Here is a 22,695-nt window from a genome sequence, read left to right as displayed (position 1 = left end):
TTTTTCCTTTCTTTACTCCCATGATATGGAATTGACATACTCATTTATTATCAATATTATGAGCAGAAGTGTATGTCTACATTCTGAATAACTAACTCAGCACTTTTTTTTCACTTACGGCATTCTGTAGTGAATAATCTTACTGCTCCAACAAGATAATGGCACTGGTCATGAAGCAAAGTGTACTGTAACTTGTACAAGTGGTTTGACATTGTCAAACAAAGGATAATAACAGTATGCCTCTAATGGACTTCTTAGAGTTTTAATCTAAATCTGTTTGAAATTTGTTGGAAAAATTTTTTCTGCTTAGTTAGAAACTAAATTAAACTTGTCAAGTAATTATATTTTTGTTTAATTATTTATCTAAGTGTAAGCAAACAAGGAAGAGTAGTGACCCTTCCCATAATGCATAGCAATATACACTTCTGGGGAAAAAGGTGTGCTTTGTTTTATGGGATACTAAGGCAGTGATGTGAAGCCATTAGCCTCTATATACAAGTATCTTAATCTTGAAGGTACTTCATATGCAAACTTTGATTAAATGAGAATATAATTTCTTGGCAAGTTTAATTTTGAAATTTGTTGGAAGAAGTGGAATGATGTTTGAAGAATTATCCTTGGAGGCAGTATCACTGGTTGGAATGAAGACAGTCCTGCTTGGATTGGAGCTTAATTTCCCAAAAAACTTGTCAAAAGTGCATAGAAATTTGACTGCTTAGATAAAGGCGAGAAGTAACTTACACTTTATTAAAGAGATAATATTTGATGTTTGATTTCTTGGGTAGTCTGATACTTGTAGCATCATAGGGCATCTTCACTGTTTAAATATTAGTTGGTGGAGAGTTAAATAAATATATACTGGAATGCATATTTATTCTTCAAGAGAAATTGGCTAAAACACCAAACTAGAAGTAGACAAGACAGTGTTCACGCCAAGTTTAACAAGTTATTTTCTGATAAGTTACTTTCTTTGTCGAAGAAATTAACTCGACACTGTCGGTATTCAAGAATGCTTAAGCAAAGTTAATTTATGATTGTATGGTCACTTATATGAAATGGAAGACAAAATTAGGATGTTTTAATCAGAAATGACAGGAAAGAGAATGAGAAGAAGACCAAGATATATAAATCAATGCAGCTAGGATGCTTCAGAAGATAATAGAGTGAGATCTATATAAATAAAGGACCAGTTTGGAAGATATTGTTGATAGGAAACTTTAATCACATATCATGAGGCTTTTCATAAGCCTCATGATATGTGTTATATATATATTTACATCAGTTTTAGGAGCAAAGGAATTTTTCAACTTCATTTTAGAAATTATTATAAAATAAAGGTCATCATCTGGAGTATATACAAATATACTTGTATATTTGTATATACTCCAGATGATGACCTTAATATGAAAGTGAAATGTCGGGAAATTAAAATAGTTATTTATAACACGGTTGTAAAGTCCATACTTTCTAAAATGAATGCTGATCACTGTGCAACACTAAAAGAAAAAATTTTCAAGTCATTAGCACAGGCAGCTGACAAAAAGAAAATGGAAAAGTAGTCTTTGGTGGAGATTAAGAACAGTAGAATAGGAAATGAATCCCACCAGACAAAATTTGGAGAAAAGAGTAAGAATAAGAATAATGGTAAGTACTTGCTGAATTTCTGCTTAGGATATGGACTAGTCATTGCTAACATTCTTTTCTGACATAAAAGAGTATACAAGTTCATGTGAAGAGAAAACACAAGAAATAGAAGCGTCAGTTGACTGTGCTATTATTTCATAGTGATATCTTCATATTGGTTCAGGATACAGGAATATGAGTATACAGAGAATTTGAAATTGGAAGTGATTATTACTTAGTTTTAAGTAGAACAAAAATTAATATCACATTATAAAAAATAACAATACATAAATTTTAAAAAGCATTAAACTAACAGCTTTTAATGGTAAACTGCAGACTCAGTTATACAAACATTATTTAGAAGAAAAAAAAATTAAACAATTCAAAAACAACCAAACCTTGGATGACAGTGGCAAACTGAAGAAAGCATTGAATGATTCATCTAGAGAGGCATGTGATGAAGTTAGGATAGAAAATAAGAACATTAGTGGAGCCAAAAGAAGTTAAAGAAGTAGTCCTTGACATGCTTTCTTCTTTCCCAGGACTACTTCTTTAACTTCTTTAATAAGTTGGCAAATGCTCTAAAAGAATAGAAAAATACAGAGAAAAATATAAGATATCTGGACTATTTGTAAAACTAGCTAATAAAAAGTCATGTGAAGACCAGTAAGAATCATCATCATCATCATCAAATTCCTGCCATGTACCCTCAAGGGGTGTACAGGATATGATAGTACTACATGAAAAAAATTACATCATTACTAACTTCCTATCTACAATTTTCCTCCAAATCAGTCTGTTACATGTCAAGACATTACCAGATCTTATATTTCTATTGTCTAAGGCACTTTGTATCGTATCAATCCACCTATATCTTGGTCTTCCTCTGGGTCGTTTTCCTGCCAACCTGGCAGAGAACACTTGTTTTGCTAATCTTTCCTTGCCCATTCTGTTTAAGTGACCATACCACCTGAGATTAGCTCTGCTAATGCATTCCTGGATGCTGACAATGTCAAGTTCTTTCCTGATCCTTGTTTTTAATATGATATTGCCATTGATGCCATCTGTTCACACCTCTAATCTTTCTCAGGACTCTCATATCTGCGGTCTCTAGTCTTTGGTCAGGTGTTTTACTTCTGACCCAGCTCTCAGATCCATAAGTTAAAACTGGTTTGAACACTGTCTTGTATACAGCTAATTTAGTGTTCCGACTAATTTCTCTCTTATTCCATATGAATTTATTCAATTGACTTCCCACCATGCCAGCTTTGCTGATTCTGTTGTCTATTTCCCTATTTAATTTACCATCTTCAGTAAAAATCGTGCCTAATTAGCTGAAATGTTTTATTTGTTCCACAGGTTCTCCATTCATAACACAGTTGACATTTTCAATGATTCTGCCTATTTTCATTGTCTTTGTCTTTTTATTGCTGACCTTCATACCATATCTATTACAACCGCTATTCAATTTAGTCGGAGAATCTTGCAGACTTGACCAGTAAGAACATAGAAGATAAATATCAGGAAGATAGCAAAGAGTTCTGGAGGCTGTTGAAAAGCTTAGCTCTGGAAGAAAGAGTACTGTAAAAGGAATTAAAGATGATAAAGGTGACATGAAAGCTGAAGATAAGAATATTCTAGATGTCCAAAGTTTGAAAGATTGTTAAACAAGTAGTAACAGAACAGTAGTCAGAATTATTCAGGAGGAATAAACATGAATACATATCAATATACTTGAGTCAGCTAAAGCTGTCAAAAACCTGAAATGTGGAAGGGCAACTGGGGTAGGTGATGTTCAACCAAAAATGCTGAAATATGGAAGTATAAAATTCTACTGTGGTTGCACTGCATAATTCAGCAGAGGACCTGGTCAGAAGTCAAATTCCAGATGATTGGAGTAGAGCTGTCATAGTTCTGTTTATAAAAAGAGGTATAAAGCTGAATGTCAGAATTACAGAGTAATTTCTCTGCTAAGTGTTCCAGATAAGATGCATACAAGCATACTTGAGAAGAGGCTGAGAAAAATTGTGGATGAGAAAATTGGAGAACAATGAGCTGGGTTCAGACCAAATAGGGATTGTCAAGATCATATTTTAACTTTACATCAAACATTTAAAAATGCATGGGAATAAAACAAGGACTACTTCAATTTTGAAGATCTGGAAAAGACATATGACAATATTTCCAGAAAAAAACTTTTCAAAATGCTACAGTTATATGGGATAAGTGTGAGCATTATACAGAGCAGTAGCAGTACAGAGTCTGTGTAAGTCAGCAGTTAGAATCAAAGGAAATATAGGAAGATATTTGGATAAAATCAGGTATAAGACAAGAGTGTACACCATCTTTACTCTTATTCATCATATATATGAATCGTATTATGAAAGAAAGTGGCATTAAATCTGCTGAGATGGGGTCATAAAAATTAGCAACAAAGTGAGAGAAAGTGGATTGAGGTGGGCTGACCATGTATGAAGAAGACTGGTAGACCACACAATTCAGAGAGTTGCAACAATGGAAGTGAAGGGTAAGAGAAGAAAAGAAAGACCAAGGAAAAGATGGTGGGAAAACATCAAAAGAGAAGTGGAAGAAGGAAAAAGAAAAAGTGGATATGGAAAGGAGGGATGTCCAAGATAGAAATAAGTGGAAGAAAGTTGTCTGAGTGGCAGACCCCAGGACTCTCTGGAACTAAAATGCCAAAAAGATGATGATTAAATTGGGAGATAACAAACTTATCTCTTTGCTTTATGAAGATGATGTTTTACTCTAAACTCATTAGTGAAGTCTCCAAGATCCTCTAACTAAACTGAATTAAAGCTGCGATAAAGTTGATCTAAAAATCAGTAATAAAAAGACTAAAACTATGAAAATAGGCAGGAACATAGAAAACTTCAGCTGCATTCTCAACAATGCAGCTGAAGTTTTCTACATTCTCCCCACCAAATCATTCTCAACAATGATTTGGTGGGGAGAGTTAAATAAATTTATATGGAATAAGAGAGAAATTAGCCAAAACACTAAACTAGTAGTATATAAGACACTTTTCAAACCAGTTTTAAGTTACAGATCTGAGAGTTGGGTTAGAAATAAAGGACTTGATCAAAAATTAGAGACTACAGATGTCAGAGTTCTGAGAAAAATTGGGGTGTAAATAGATGGCATCAATGGCATAATAGTATTAAAAATGAAGATTTTAAGAAGGAATCTTTGACATTGTTAGCATTCAAGAATGTGTGAGCAGTGCTAATCTAAAGTAGTATGGTCACTTAAACAGAATGGGAGAGGAAAAGTTAGGATAGCAAGTGTTTTTGTCTAGGCCAGCAGGAAAAAGACCAGAAGGCCAAGATCTATGTGGATTGATTTCGTCAGAAGTGCTTTAGAAGACTGAAATGTTAGGTATGACAGGTTGGAATGCTGACAAGTAATAGACTGGTTTAGAGGAGGATTGTTTATATAAGGTGGTTGATGGTGTGAACTCGGTCATATAGTGCTGTCATAGTGGATTATGTCTCTCTGTTAAGGTGGATATCAGTAAGTGGACTATAATGAGTTTTAGGAGCTACATGAAACTCGATTTCAGAAATTCCAACTATTTTGTTTTTATTATTTTTTGCTGTAATCCTAGTAAATATTGTCATGGTGAAACTGAATCCAGAGTTTTATTATTTTTATTTTACATACTTATTACACATAAGTCTCATGTTTCATTCATTTCACCATTTTCCGTATCACTCAAAATTAGATGGTCATTCATTGTCAAACTTCGTAGTACAGTAAGTTAAAGATGCCAAGAAATTATATTTTTAGTTTCATCCTTTATCCAAGTGTAAGCAAGCAAACTTTTTTTCTTTGTTTGCACACACTTGGATAAAGGATGAAACCAAGAATATAATTTCTTGGCATCTTTAACTTATAGTATAACCAAATAAAAAAACTTTCAACTTGTAGTACTCTTTTCTTTCTTTCTTTTTTTTATTATTCATGTTCCATTGTTTTTACTTAACTAATTTCTCCTTACAGAAATTGTTTTTTCTGCTTCTGGTCGTGAAGATGTTGATGTTAGAATGCTGGGAACAGGTAAAATAAAATGGCTTGTTTTCATAAAACTGTGATAACTGTTATTAAGTACAAGTTGATTGTTAAAATATTTGTTTTAATAAAAGTTCATAATAGGATAAATAATCAAATGATGACAAATGTTCAAATATCTGATTAAATATCTCCATAGATCATTTATATTCACAATACTTTTATTTAAAATAAACAGTATACATTTATTTTATCAACAATTTACAACTGATTCATAATTTTAAGACATTCTTAATATTCATAATCTTAAAAACTTTTCACTAGTTTAATGTCTGTGCTAAGCAAGGATGCTAGTTGAATATCTAATCCCTGTTTCCTTCAAAGCTAAATTAGAAGTAATTTTTGTGGTAAAATTGCTCTACAGTTAATATAAAAGAAAGGCTGTATTCTTTCTCTGTAAGGGAGAGAAATACCCATCATGTAAATCTTTAATCACTGCACAGTGTGTACATGGTTTTATTCACAAGTCTGAAAGAAGCCATTGAAAAAACAAGCTGTCATATAATTTACCATAGGATGCTTCTCAAAATATCTTTATTTATTTATTTATTTATTTTTATAACTACAGGCAGTGCCGGATTTACATACAGCTTAGGGCCTCGCAATCTGTCGGGGCCTCAAATAAAAAAACAAAAAGACCAGCTGATGTAATTTAAAACAGTAGGGGGCCTCTGGATTTTGTATAGCTTAGGGCCTCAGCAAGTCTAAATCCGGCCCTTGCTAAAGGATAACCACAAAGTTGGAACATTGCTTCTAGTGCAAGAAAATTCTTTAAGCTTCTCTTTGGCTTAAAAATGAAAATACACTTGTGAAATAACAGTTCTTGCCTTGTGAAGTGATTTTACCTTTGACTCCAACTGTGCATATGTTGCTCGTGACTGCAAATGCTTATACATTATTTCACTGCTGGTATTTATGTGTCTAAGTTTATTTTCAGCTGTCCACTCTCTTTCATAAGAATTAATTTGTGCATGTGTGTGCATATGGTGGGTGGGAAGAGAGTAAGTTTTAAAACCCTGTGTATAGCAACACATTTATTACATATCTTTTGCTTTATAAAGAGCAAAACTAGTAATAGTAATAATGGTAAGTACCTCTTGGATTTCTGTTCAGGACATGGATTATTTATTACTAACACTATGTTCCAACATAAAAATGTGCACAAATTCACATGAAGAGAATATACAAGAAATAAGAAACATCTCATAGACTATGCTGTTGTCGATAGTGATGTTTTTCCATTGGTTCAGGACATATGAGTAGATGGAGGATTTGAAATGGAAAATGATCATTTAGTTTTGGGGGATAAAATTAAATTTTATTGAAAAGAAGAATCTGTAAGAAAGTTTCAAAATGAATCAAAGTTGAGCAGCTTTCAGAGATCAAATGTAGATTAAATACACAAACAGTTTGAAAACAAGAACCAAACCTTGAAGATTCATTGGCAAATTCCTGAAGAAAACATTGATTCAGCCAGAGAGGCATGTGGTGAGGTTTTGTGCAAGGATAGAAAAATCACAACTCCATGGTCAACTCAGGAAGTTAAAGAGACAGTCAAGGAAAAGTAGAAAGCATATCAAAAGTTCTTTGCAAGTAAGTTTGTGCTTTAGAAAATGCAGAGAAAATTGTAAGAGCTAAACAAAAGTCATGGGAAGACTTTGGTAAAAACATAGAAAAAAAAAATATTAGGAAGGTGGCAAAATATTTTGGAGGCTATTGAAAAATCTTAGAAAAGGAGGAAAGGAATCAGAGACGACATGAAAACATAAAGGTGACATGAAAAAGATGTGCAGAGTAATTACTTTGAAAGATTGCTATAGGAAACAAGCAGTGTCAGCATGCTTTTAGAAAACACTCAACAGAATTCAATTTGCAATACATATCTATACTTGAAATAGAAAAAAAAAAACATGAAATGTGGAAAGACAGTTGGAGTAGATGATATTAAACCAGAAATGCTTGAATACATGGGTGTCCGCAGAGGGGGGAAAACTCTCCCCCATCTACTTGTGGAAAAAAAAAAAAAAAAATTAAATGATCTCCACTGGAAAATTTTCTGCAGACACCCATGCTCGAATATGGAGATGTATAAAGGTTTTACACTGGCTGAACTGCATAATTCAGAAGGCTGCCTGATAATTGTAGTAAGTAAAATTCCAGATAATTGTAGTAGAACTTTCATAGCACCCATCTGTAAAAAGTTGAGAAATCCTGGGAATGTAACAATGATTTGTATTTAAGTTTCGTAGATCTGGAAAAGGCATATGACAAAGTGCCAATAGAAAAGCTCTTCAAAAGGTATACAGTTATATGGTGTAAATCTGACATTATATTGAGCAATACATAGTCTCTATTTGAGCTGTAAGTCAGTAGTTGGAATTGAAAAGGTACAAGAAGATGGTTTGATGTTAAATCAGATGTGCTACAAGGGTGAACATTATCTCCATCGTTATTGTTATCTATATGGATCACGTTTTGAAGGAAAGTGTTATTAAACCTGATATCAAAATTGATTATGTTTATTATTATCATTATTATCTTAAAACCCAATGGAGTCACAGACTAATCCAGGAGGTCCCTTTTGTCATACATACAGTTCATCATATTGTGCTTTAAACACATTCAATTTCTCTGCAGACACCATGCTCTCAGGTACTGCATTCCAATCATTCACCACTCTCTGTGCAAAACACTGCTTCTCACTCCATTGTTGACACTCTCGTTATACAACTTCCAGGGATAACCTCTTATTCTCTGCCTCTTCTCCTATTCAACAGACTCTGCAAATTGCATCATCTCAACCTTCAACCATATTCAACATTCCAGAGATCAGAAACTATTTTGGTGAATCACCTCTGGACTCTCTCCAACATCTCTTCATCCTTTTGAAAACTAGTGACCGAATCTGTGCACAGTAGTCCATATGTGTCCTAATCAGAGCCTTATACACTGGAACTAGAATCTCCTTACTAATACAAGTCAGTGTCCACATCATTGCCAGAATTCATTGTGTTCTCCTCACAGTTTTGGCAGTATGCCTTCTAAATTTTAGATCCTTATCCACCATCACCCAAAGATCTCTCATTTCTTCCACTTCCATCAATATATCTCCACCAAGAGTGAATACTACATTCCACCTTTATTTTCCAAATTTTAAAACCTTACATTTTGCAACATTGAATTGGCATCCCCACTCCTGTGCCCATTCACTCAGTGTATTTAAGTCTTCTTGTATGGTCATAACATCTGCTCTACTCCTCATAGTACACCCCAACTTTACATCATCTGCAAACAGCTATATATCCCCATTCAAATCTTCTCCAGTATCATTAACATAGAGGTTAAATAGCAATGGCCCTAAAACAGGCCCACGAGGGGGTCTGTTTTAGGGCCATTGTCACCACTAGTGACTTTCCTCTTTGCAATATTGCTCCACCATAGATGTATGGCAAAGCAATATGTAATTTTGATCTATTTTGATACTTGTTGATACCTATCAGGCAGCGGATCTCCAATTCAGTGCACTAGTCTAATATCCAATCCCATCTGCTAATTTGACTATCAACTTATCATGTGGTAATGTATCAAAAGCCTTTGCAAAGTCTAAATCTACTACTGTGTGTCCATCTCTCTCATCCAATGCTGCTGTCATCACCTTTTTCTAATAAGTAAGTAGATTACTAAAACATAACCTACCTTTAGCAAATCCGTGCTGCCCATCAAAGATAATACCATTCTTGTCAACTCAATTCTGAATCCTGATTCTCACTATTATCTCCAACACTTGAAACACAACACCTGACACTCAGATTGGCCTATAATTTGATGCTTGAATTTTGTCACCTCCTTTATGAAGCAGTATAATCTTGCCTTCCTTTGGAACTTCACCAAGTGTAAGACTCATATTAAACAAATATGACAAGGCAGATGTCAACTTAAAAATATGTGAAGTTATATTATCAAGTCCCACAGCCTTATAAACATCATGTATGCTGAATTCCCTATATACCTCTTCCTCATTCACAGTCAGTCTCTCCTCATTATACACTGCTCTCAAACTCTCCATGATGTCACATTCATAAGGATGAAAGACTTATGAATTGTTCATTAAATATCTCAATTATATCTTCCACAGCTGTTGTCTAATACCATTTTCTCCAGTCAGTGCCATCCTACCATAATCATTCCTATTTTTGCTGGCTACATATTGAAAGAACTGCCTGGTATTTTTATTTTTTTTCAGCTTCATTTGTTAACTGCTGCTCATACTGAATTTTTGCTATGCTTGCCAACTGCATCACTCTCTTTACCTGTTCTCTGTATTCTTCATGAAATTGATTATTACCACTCCTCTTCACAAAAAAAAAAAAAAAAAAAAAGACATGATGTTGTCTTTATAATGCCTTTTTTCTCTGTATTGCATGTTTAATCTCTCCATCCATTTCATGTCTACCTTATTTAACTTCCCGATCTTTTGAATACGTTTAGACATTGCTTTTACTAGATAGTTTCTTGAATAATCAGCCATGCAGCATTGATTTCTTTTCCACTCAACTACTCGTTCCATTCTACAGCTACAAGATTTCCCCTAAGTTTCTCATAATCACCTGCCTGGTTGTTCCACATATATCCTTTCCTCACAGAAGTCCTCACATACTGGCAACTACCCAGGTAATTGTTTCATGGTTACTCTCACCAACTGGAGGGAGATTTGACATCTCATTTATAATAACATCCTCTGATAAGATGATCAAATCCAAGACCCTCAATCCTCATGTCCCCTCTGTTACATACTGCCTGAGAGTAGTTGTCCTTCAAAAACTCAAGAAACTCGCTTTCTTTACTTCCAGTGGCTATCTCATCATCCCAATGTATATTGTCGTAAATAAAATCACATATAATGATCATCCTTTACCCATTTGCTTGGCTATTTGCTTATACATTTCCGTCACTGTACTCCACATTACCAGATCTACAGCAACATCCAATGAAATATTTCATTCTATTCACCTCTATCTCACACCACACAGCCTCAAAACCACCACCACCACTATTTCCCCCTTATATTCCTGCCTTATATAGACATAACTCTTTTTCTATCATCAATGGAACTCCACCTCCTTTTTTACCTATTCTGTCTTCAAAAATACCTCATCATCAAATTCCTGACATATACTCTCAGGATATGTTTTATGATAGTACTACATGAACAGTTACATCATTACTATATTTCCTATGAACAATTTTCCTCCAGATTACCTGTTATCTGTCAACATTCCAATATTATCAGATCTTATATTTCTGTCTTCTAAGACATTTTTTACTGTATCAATCCACTTGCATCTTGGTCCTCCTCTGGGTCTTTTTCCTGACATCGTGGCAAGGAACACTTGTTTAGTTAATCTTTCCTTTCCCATTCTATTTAAGTGGCCATACCACCTGCTAACACATTCCTGAATACTAACAATGATGAGTTCTTTCCTATCATCATCAAATTCCTGCCATGTACCCTCAAGGGGTGTACAGGATATGATAGTACTACATGAAAAAAATTATATCATTACTAACTTCCTGTCTACAATTTTCCTCCAAATCAGTCTGTTACTTGTCAAGATTCCAACATTATCAGATCTTATAATTCTATCGTCTAAGGCACTCCACCTATATCTTGGTCTTCCTCTGGGTCGTTTTGCTGCAAACCTGGCAGAGAACACTTGTTTTGCTAATCTTTCTTCGCCCATTCTGTTTAAGTGACCATACCACCTGAGATTAGTTCTGCTAACGCATTCCTGGATGCTGACAATGTCAAGTTCTTTCCTAATATCCTTGTTTTTAATATGATATTGCCATTGATGCCATCTGTTCACGCCTCTAATCTTTCTCAGGACTCTCATATCTGCAGTCTCTAGTCTTTGGTCAAGTGTTTTACTTCTGACCCAGCTCTCAGATCAATAAGTTAAAACTGGTTTGAACACTGTCTTGTATTCAGCTAATTTAGTGTTCTGACTAATTTCTCTCTTATTCCATATGAATTTATTCAATTGAATTCCCACCATACCAGCTTTGCTGATTCTCTTGTCTATTTCTATATTTAATTTACCATCTTCAGTAAAAATCATGCCTAAGTAGCTGAAATGTTTTATTTGTTCCACAGGTTCTCCGTTCACAACACAGTTGACATTTTCAATGATTCTGCCTATTTTCATTGTCTTTGTCTTTTTAATGCTGCCCTTCATACCCTTCATACCATATCTATTACAACAGTTATTCAATTTAGTCAGAGAATCTTGCAGACTTGTAGCAGATTTATTTAGTAGTATTGTTATTTTTTATATATATATATTTTATATTCCCTCCTTTTTTTCTATATATGTTATATTAACTATTTTGTCTACCGGCTATGCCTTTGTTAATAATTATACTATATACTTATGAGGTGATTTATTATATAAAATTCTTTTACTAACAATTATTTTTATTTTGACTCCGAGTGTCCCTATATGTTATTGTATTGCACAAAAGTTCACTCCAATTGGTGCAATGACTTTAACTCACTCTTTCAGAATCCAACTAATCATTGACTCAATAACAAGTACAAAATAAACACATTTAATAAAACTAAAACAATATATATACACTTCTAGCAATAATACATAACTATAACTACAGATTATATGGATCCAAGGCCTTATTAAAAAATATAAACTTACTCTTAAGACTAAACACTTTTTCCTTTACAATCACAAAAAAATGTTCATAGTCTTTTTCTCTTTCTGTTAAGGCTCTTTTCCAGAAGTTATACAGCTCTGTACTTCATTTTCAGGATCCTTTTCATCAATCAATGTAACACACATAAAAGTCTTCTTGACTAATTCTTGTTCCTTTTAGTAGCAATACTCATCAGATCAGGCATCCTTAATACCTAAAAATCTTCTTAATCAATATATTTTCTAAACATTCACTTTCAGGCATCCTTAATACTTATAGAACTTCCTTATCAATATTTTCTCTAAGAAAAACATTCACTTTAGAATGCAAGCTACAAGTTCTCCTTTCATTCACAATATTAAATGAGTCTTAACTTTTTCCACTTTAAAAACTTACAGTTTCAAGATTTCCTTTTATTCATTACTTATTCCTCCTTGAAACCTATTATTTCCACTATTCCTTTTTCGGAATACACTATAAAATTTCTTCTGACTGCCACACACAAAAAAATCAAGTTCCTTCCAACTTGAATATTTACCAGCCAGTGTTCTAAAAAACTTCCGAACGCTCTCTTGTTTACAACTGTTACTTGGATATGCAACGCTTTCCTTGTCAGCTGTCAATCACACATCAAATCCTCTCTGGGAGCATGCGCACTCCACAAAAGTCAGAAACTACGCACTGCAATAAAATGGCTGACTCGCTGTATCCATTAGCGCTAAGAGAAAGTCTTTCACAAAACACAAAATTCAACATTTTTAAACCACAACAAACTTTCTTATAAGTAACACAAATATTCAGTTTAGTAAGTATATCAATTTTTTTACTTCTTTACATGTTACTTCTAATATAACATTTTCATAACGAGCACATCACAAGTGCAGACACTGCGTGTATGAAAACAAAACTAACAAGCATAATTAATACGTAAAAATATTCAGAATTTTTAATATGATTATTTTTACAGTATAATCATCCGCATAAAGCAAAGAGCTGACATTAACATCTCCAATTTTGATATCATGTTTAATACCACTTTTCTTCATAATGTGATCCATATAGATAATGAATAACAGAGGGGATAATGTACATCCTTGTCTCACACCAGATTTAACATTAAACCATCTTCCTGTACTTCCTTCAATTCTAACTGCTGACTTACAACTCAAATAAAAACTAAGTATTGCTTGATATAATGCCACCTCGACACCATATAACTGTAGCATATTGAATAGCTTCTCTCTTGGCAACTTGTCATATGCCTTTTCCAAATCTACAAAACTTAAATACAGATCTTTGTGATATTCCCATGCTTTCTCGACTATTTGTCATAAAGTGAATATCTGATCCTGTCAGCTTCTATTTGGCCTGAATACAGCTTGTTCTTCCCCAAGTTTTTCTTCCACAATTCTTCTCAACTGTTTCTCAAGTATACTTGCATAGATCTTGCCAGGAACACTCAGTAGGGAAATACCTCTGTAATTCTCACATTCAGTTTTATTTCTCTTTTTATATATGTGTACTATGAGAGCTCTACTCCAATCCCTCTGTCCAGGCTTTCTGAACTATGCAGTGCAGACACTGTAAGACTCTTATACCACCATACTTCAGGTCGAATATCATTTACTCCTGCTGCCTTTCCACATTTCAAGCCTTTCATGGCTTTTTCTACTTCGTGTAGATATGTATTCTTGACTGCATGCCTGTTCAGTGTTTTTTACCACTGTGCTGTCATCACTGCTTGTGTCATTTAACAGCCTTTCAAAGTAATTACTCCATACTTCAAGGATATCTTTTTCTCCCGTTTTCATGTCACCTTTATCATCTCTATCTCCTTTTACAGCACTCTTTTCTCCATTTTTAAGCTTCCTCAACAACCTCCAGAATATTTTGCCACCTTCTTGATATTTATTTTCTATATTCTTGCCAAAGTCCTCCCATAAACTTTTGTTTAGCTAGTTTTACACAGTGTTTAGCTTTCTTACATTTGTCTCTGTATTCTCTAAGAGCACAAGTTGACTTATTTGCCAGGAACTTTTGATATGCTTTCTTCTTTTCCTTCACTGCCTCTTTATCTTCCTGTGTCCACCATGGAGTTCTAATTTTTCTATCCTTGCAGACAACTCCACCACATGCCTCTCTAGCTGAATCAATCAGAGCTTTCTTCAAGGCTTGCCACTGAATCTCCAAGGTTTGATTCCTGTTTTCAAACTCTTTCATTTTTTCTTCTTCATTCTTTTCTTTTCCTAATCATTTGTAATATGATACTGCCATTGAGCCAACTGCCTTTTCTAATACCTCAAAAAATTCTTCCATTTCTTCTTTCGTAGAACTTTGTGGGATCATAAGCACAAATAAGTCTCATTGTCCATTTTCCCATTCTGATATTAGTCCACATCACTTTACTTGATATTGCCTGCCATTTCAAGAAGATTATCCTTATATTTAGTGTTTAATATTATAACTACTCCTAATTTTACCTGATTGTTATCTCCCCAAATATAAAATCTTGTATTTGTTTCTTAAAAAGATCTCAACATTCCTATCAGATGTTTATGTTGATGGTACCAATCTTGATCACTGCTGATTTAGTTGGAGTTTGTTTCAGTAGCTGACTTTTCACTGTTTGCCTTGGTTCCATGACAAAAACAACTGGGGCCCTTGTTTAACTAGGTTGTGCCCCAGCCAGCATGAAATTCCATCATGTGTACAATCATTTTGAGTTATGGCTTAAGCCAATAAGAATAATACAATTTCATTGACTAAATCCCAAATTGTCAGCCCATCCTTGTTTATTTAGTATCCAGGTAGATATCCAACAGGGTGCACCACGAGAAGATGAGAATTGGCCATCGGGTCAGAAGCCCTGGTCAGTTTTCTGCATTCCCCAAAAAAAGCCATGTGGCAATCTCCTCCATTATCTAGCCTTGACCCTTTAGCATCCCTATATCATATCCTTCCATCTGTATTCCTGTCAGGTTGTCATCCTCATGCAACATGTCTCACTTATTCCAAGAATTTTTGGGTGAACAAAATCAATCAATGCATCCATTTCATTTTCCTTGTTTCTGATAATTCTTGCATTCCTATACAAACATAACACCTCCTTCATAAATCTATGACAAGTTTCACTTCTCCATACTTTTCCTTGAGCCATTTCTTTTTCTCCTTACTCATCCTGGAATCTTTTTCAAATCCAACTGTTTTCCCTACATCCCAGATCATTCCCCTTCTCTTTTTTTCTACACATACATTCACATCCTTTTGGAACGTCATCCTTTCTCACCCTATGTTCCCCTGTCTACCCTGAGTCTCTCTATTTCCCTGTTTGTCTTGCAACTTGTTCTCTCTCAGTCTCTACATGCATTCTGCCCACTTCTTCATTCATAAGCACTATTTCCTCTCCTTCCTTACTCTCCTGCTCTTTCACATCACTTCTTACTTGCTCAGATTCATTCTCTGCGTTCATTACTCTCCCTTCCAGCAGCAGTTTCCAAATGATTGACCAGAATCATTCGTATGCAGTCTGTCACTCTTATACAATTCAATTTTTCATTCAAACTCATTCCACACATTAACAAACTGCACTGCTTTCTCTTCACATATTTCTGCTAACATATCATTCATAATTTTTGCTCTCGCCTCATCTTATCACCATCATACCTGGGCATTGTGCTATTATCTTTTATCCTTCTCAACATCCTCCTGATGTTCAATCTTACATTCTTCTTGTTCCCAGTCAAGTCATATGTCCCTATTACCACTACTAACTCCTCTGCTTGTTTACTCCTCATATCTAAATGTCTCATTTACTCTATTCATTTTACCTCCAGGAAAACAAACCTTGTTCATCTTCATGTTTACCACACCTTAATAATTGAATTGCCATTCAATGCAACTTGCATTACCTTTTTCATACCAGTATCATTTGTTTTTGTCTTCTTCACTCTTCCATACATATTTACAATTTTCATTTCATTTTGCATCTATCTCATCCCTTGCCTTATCTTCACCAGCTGAGCTTTCAAATCTTGCATCTTTTTTTTTTTTCCTTCTTTTTTTTTTTTTTTTTTGCTGTCATTCACTCTTGCTGTTTTACTGCCAATCACACACACTTGTTCACCATGAATCTCGCTTGCCACCTTACCGTTAATTGCCATCTGTTTTTCAACATTATTATTGCTCACTTTATCATTAATTTCATTCTATTTTTTAATGTTGTATAAATTATCACCCGCTTTATTGTCAGTCGAATGTTTTTCCTTGCTATTATTTCCACACACACTCTCTGAACATTCGCACAGTTTTTCAACCACTGTGTCAGTTAAGTTATGACACAGCATGTTCCCTATTCCTATTTAAACTCATATTTAAGCAAGCCTCATGGTCCATCAGAATATTGCATTTCCTACATATTCATGTCCTTTTCTTTTATTCAGCCTCTCTACATAAATACCTATGACATCTTCCCACACATAATATTACATTCATGGCACTGTACCATTTTTGAAAAATCCATGCAGTTTACTTTGTCTAACACTCAGACCTACACAATGATTTGCCTTTAACCACCATGTTGTATCAGTGTGCTTACAAAATCAACAAATTTATGATAATATCATCTCGGAAATTTATCCAAACACTGCATTCCACATCCAAATATCTTGCCGTAATAATTCATCTACAATTTAGACAATATCAGCACATATTGGAATATAAAATTTACTTATCTTGCTACAGTTCATGGAATGACTGATGTTTAACTCACACCACCTAGCATAATCTGAGCTCTTTTCTCTGTGCAAATGATGATACAGTACAAGTCTGCAAGATTACCTGACTAAATTGCATAACTGTTGTAATAAATTTGGTATGAAAATAAAAAGACCAAAACTATGAATACAGGCAGGAACATAGAAAACATCCACTGTATTCTTAATGGGGAACCTATAGAACAAGTAAAACATTTCATCTATTTAGGGCACAATTTTTAGTGAAGTTGGCAAATTAAATATGGAAATTGACAACAGAATTAGTAAAGCTGGTAGATGAATAAATTTATATGGAATAAGAGAGAAATTAACCAAAACACCAAATTAACAGTATACAAGACAGTGTTCAAGTCAGTTTTAAGTTATGGATCTCAGAGTTGGGTTAGAAATAAAGCACTTGATCAAAGACTAGAGATTGCAGCCATGAGGGTTCTGTGAAAAATTAGAGGAGTGTAATGATGGCATCTATGGCAGAATCATATTAAAAATGAAGATATTAGAAAGGAATGTGACATTGTTAGCATTCAAGAAAGTGTAAGCAGAGCCAATCTAAGGTGGTATGGTGACTTAAACAGAATGAGAGAGGAAAGGTTTGCAAAACAGGTGCTTGATGCCAAAATGACAAAAAAGACTCAGTGGAGGACAATGATCTATGTCTGCAAGATCATTGTCCTCCTAGGTCATGGGGGTTAAGTATTTATGGCTGTAGATCTGTTTGTTCCTGCGGTTAGCCTAGTGGCTTTGCGCTTTGCCTGGGTAAGGAGTGTCCTAGGTTCAATTCCCGTCGCCGATGTGAGGAACTTAAGGATCTTCCTCAGCCATAGCCAAGTTAGCCAGTCTTGGGCGTGGACAGCAGGGTTTTCCCTCCCAGTTTATCTGGGGTTTTTCATCCCGCAAGCAGGCAAACTGGTCCCGTGAACACACACACGGATCTACATCCATAAATACTTAACCCCCACGAGGGGGGATTCAACTCGCCCCAATAGGGACTGGGGAGAAAAGGGAGGGAACTCCATACGAATAAATAAATAAATAAATGCAATTAGAAATATCTTGGTAGATAGAAGTATAAGTTATGATAATAGCAGAGTGCTGACAAGTGATGGAATAATATATAGGAAAATTATTGAGAGGACATTAGTAATAATAGAAGCATAACTATGTAGTATTGTCCTCATATCCATCATTACTAACTTCCCATCAACAATTTTCCTCCAGATTATCCTGTTATCTGTCAAAATTCCAATATTATCAGATCTTATATTTTTGTCTTCTAAATATGTCATCTAGATGATTTTGTTACTTTAAAATAATTAAATTCTCATTCTTTACTTGTAATATCTTTTAAAAAATAAATCCATAACATTTTAATTGCTTTGGAAAATTTCACTTCTGTATTTACTACATCTTTCCAGCTTAATGTTAATCTGTTTGTTAGTGTTTTTGAGTAAGCATGACTAGCTTATTGAGCATGTTATAATAAAGCAGATTAGACTTTTTGAAGCCTTCATAAACCTTAACTTACTAATGTTTTGAAATAAGTGTACCTAAATCATAATTCTTTATAATTATTTATGATATAATGACAATCTTGAGTATGCAGTTTGTTTCTAAAAAAATATTTGAATTTTTAAATTTACTTTTTCATGGAATTCTGAATAATTTTATCTTTTTATTGTCATAGGCAGGCCATTTATTCTTGAGATCATTAATCCGAGGCGCTCTGATTGGACTCAAGATGAACTTCAGCAAATGCAAACAGTTAAGTTTACAGTATATTTTGTGTGTGTGTGAGTTATTTGTTGAAGTTCTCATTTTTCCTTTCTCTTAAATATCTTCAAGTGTAATTCAAAATTCTTGCAGCTGTTTTCCCTTATAAGAAGAATTAATATTAAAATATTAGATTACAAATTTATTTTATGTATATATTTCAAAATTATTTTGCATCATTTTGAAACCACTATTGAATGTGCTATTTGTGTAATTTGAAATCATTGGATAATAATTTTTTTTTTTTTTAATCAATGAAGAGTTGCAAAAATTATTTGTATTATTTGATTTCTATAATTAAAAGTGAAACAAAGCTGTGAGCCATAGCCATCTCACTTAAACAACTTGAGAGAGCCAGCTTAGGGAATTTTCAGATTTGAAGAGGGCTTAAATTTACCCTATCTTAAAAGAAGTCTACAGTTATTCGGTTCATATTTGAATTTTGACTGCTGAGATGCTGAGTTTTTCTCATAAGAAAATAAACAAATATGTCAAGTACACTGGTACGTATTTACTTCATTTATTTCTTTATTATCTACATAATAAAGAAAAAAATGTCAACTTTCTATTTTTGATTATTTTATTTATATATTTTTTAATCAAGAGGCACAGCAGTGACTAATCCATCTACTGAGTCACTAATCGTTCCAGTTTTTCTCTACATATAGATTTTGTCCAGATTTGTAATATAATCATTTTATGTTAAGGTCTCCTTGAGAATTTCATTGCATTCAGAGCAAAATAAAGGAAAAGGATAGAAAGCTTCTGATTTTAATCATGTATTCCTAAACTGGTTAACTACCTCATCTAGAAAAAATATTTCCTAAAATATCATACATTTTTTTTAAAAAAACCACATAAACAGCTATTGGGCTTGTCTTATCATTTTAATTGTTAAAATGAGAAGCCAAATAGCTGCTGCTGCTGTTAGTGTAAATTCTTCCTGTCAAAAATTATTGCAGGAACACTGACAGTAGCAACAGTAACATTGTTAAAAAAGCTGAGTGGCTTCTTAATTGCAACCAAAACTTCCCTTTTTTTCAGCAGTTTGTTTGCTTCTTTTTTTTTTAATATTGAGATGTTTTTAAGGGATTTGAATTTATAGATTTTAAAGGAAGAAAAAGAAAGTGATAAGCATATGTGATGTTGTAAATGAAAAAAGACAGGATAACTGTACTGATATACAAATTTTATCTTCTTGTTTTCATTCAGTTTATATGATAATATACAGAGGTTTTTGCATGCAATTGTATTCATGTGATACCTTCTGTATATTAAGTACAGTTGAGTCTGCTTTGTAGTTGTAGTAGATAATTTGGTAATGTGTAGGGAAATCGTTTACTCTTGAAATCGATATACAAAAAGCATGGACTTAATTTTATGCACAAATTCTGTTAACCATGCTTAGGTATAATATAAACTATAATAATATGGATGAAAACAAAAATATTTCTAATATAATGTATAACAATCAAGAGGAAGAACCTTCAAAGAATATATTAATTTTTATAAATTTTATTATGTGAGGTTGTTCAGTATTGATTCCGTTTTGTGTGTGTTCCAATTTGAGTTCTGATCACCTTATGTTTAACTGAAATGAATGTGGAATTATATAATTTCATGTGTAAATATGTCTAAAAATTGCAAAACATAAAATATGTACAATATCTATTATACATTTCAATTTGTTCTGAGTAGAGAAGTTATTACTTGCCTAATTGTTGGAAAATATTTTCCATTTTGCAGGAAGTGAACAACGGTACAGAGCATGTGGCAATTAGAGATCTTCAGATGGTTTCCAAGTATGCTCTTTTCTAAGTTTTGGTGATAATTTGATATTAACAAGATAATATAGCATTTCATTCAGCAAATTTACTTATCCATCTTCTAGAATTGATATAATTTTAAGTTGCTAGCTTAAACACATTAGGAATGAAAAATCTCATACCATTCTCTTAACACTTTCAGGATGATTGGGTTCCACAAAGGCTTTTAATGAAGTTTCCATCATTTGGTCTTCTTTTTGCAATTGAGTGTAAAGCTCTCACTGTGATGGTAGACAGAATCTCATCTCTCAGCTTCTTTACCATTGAGAGCAGTGCTGTTCCACTGGTTGACACTGTGCTGCCTGAGGCCCACAGAATGAAATTTCGCTACCCACAAATGATGAATAAACTAAATTTATTTTTGAATTTTCTTTGCCGTTTTATCATACTACAGTATGATATACTGCAATTCCTAAGCCAGATCAACCAGCGGTGTATGCTTATAGGTCTCCAATCTTACTATTTTAATAAATATAATTTCCTAATTTGCCATTTCTAAAAGAATAGCTAAGACAAAGAACCATTCTCTGGTGGAAATTTAATTAAAAACTGTACTGTTGACATGGCTAAGTTTTTGATAAAGACAAACTAGCTGAAAAAAAGTTTGAAAGTGTTTCATATTAAAATATAGGTCATCATGTGAGAGACGGACAAACATTGGTTGCAAACTAGAAAAAGGTGATTCAGGATTGCTCTTATTTTTCTGTAGCATTAGATGTATCATACCACTGAAATGCTAATTATTTATTAGAACAGTAGATAATTTCAGTTGTTCTGAAGAACTTTTAAAATTTACTTAGTTACCTGGAACATAAAAAATTAGACATTTGTAACTTAAATCCACTATTACTGAATGAGTATGGTGGTTTCAACAAATTCACTGCCATTCTAACTGATGGATCTAAATGTACGACAGGAAAAAATATTGTACTTGCTGATTTGCTTAAAAGAGATGGAATCAAGTGTTACATTACATTGTACACCAACAGGTATTAGTGGATATTCACTGGAACCATCTAATACAATGGACAGGATATGAAAATAATGAACTTAATTAGAGTTGACCATGCTCTTACACACAAAAAATGCAAAACATTTTTAGATGACATGGAAGTGCTGTTTTTGCTATCTTAGGTTTCTGCCTGGTCTCTGATGAGAACTAACATTTCAAAACAGCTGCCAGACCAGTGAAATCTATCAGTTCACTATAAAAGGCGACTGTATGGACTCTTAGGTAGAGTTCATGTCTTTGAAGTATTGTAAGCAAAAGTATTCCAGTGCTGAATGTTTATTCTTATAAACCCTCTTGTAATATTCAAAACTTTTATGTTTCATTCATTTGGTGTAAAATAATGACATGTCAAATATCGTTATTGATATGTACTATCTTGCTAAATTGAAGTCTTCTTGGCTCCGTATTTTTGTATTATTTTTAGATGCATTTGTGGCTGGATATAGAGACTTGCTTCTGAACAGTTGAATCTAATGCTGGAAAATTTTTGGTGAGATTTTTCTTAAGTAAAGCAAAATCACTGAAGTTTCTTTCCTTAGCACAATAGCTTTTCTAACTGATATCATGTATGCAGCATTTGAATGCACTAAATGTTATTCAAAGGTTACAAATTTGTAACCTTTACAGTTACATAGCTGTTTTTGTAGCAAGCTATGATCGTTAAAATCAAATCTAGAAAGAAACAGTTTGACTCACTTTGAATCCTGGAAGCAGCTTTTTTAATGAAATAACGATACTTGGTAAAATTATAGATTTTTAAAGTATTTCTCCCTCAGCTTAACACTTTTATTATTTTGATAGTAGGCATAAAAAATTTGACAAACTCAAACCAAGCATGCATCTTCTCCACAATCCATTGAATGTTGACATTGGTGAAAGCACAAATCCCATTTAT

At 33.6% G+C, this 22,695-nt stretch overlaps 1 protein-coding gene across 1 annotated transcript in view; it reads left to right on the top strand.

The window, feature by feature from the left end:
- Positions 1-22,695, top strand: part of LOC150102160 (tRNA pseudouridine synthase Pus10-like) — a 166,194-nt gene that overhangs the window by 102,701 nt on the left and 40,798 nt on the right. Inside the window, exons 11-13 of the mRNA XM_090399825.1 lie at positions 5,644-5,700; positions 18,877-18,953; positions 20,709-20,764. Of these exons, the coding sequence (XP_090255951.1) occupies positions 5,644-5,700; positions 18,877-18,953; positions 20,709-20,764 (190 nt within the window). The remainder of the gene's footprint in view (positions 1-5,643; positions 5,701-18,876; positions 18,954-20,708; positions 20,765-22,695) is intronic.

Source organism: Typopeltis vanoorti, chromosome 10 (genome assembly GCF_054136105.1).
Source record: "Typopeltis vanoorti isolate ZY-2024b chromosome 10, IOZ_Tvanoo_1.0, whole genome shotgun sequence".
Taxonomy (NCBI): domain Eukaryota; kingdom Metazoa; phylum Arthropoda; class Arachnida; order Uropygi; family Thelyphonidae; genus Typopeltis; species Typopeltis vanoorti.
This window is presented reverse-complemented; position numbering and strand designations above follow the sequence as displayed.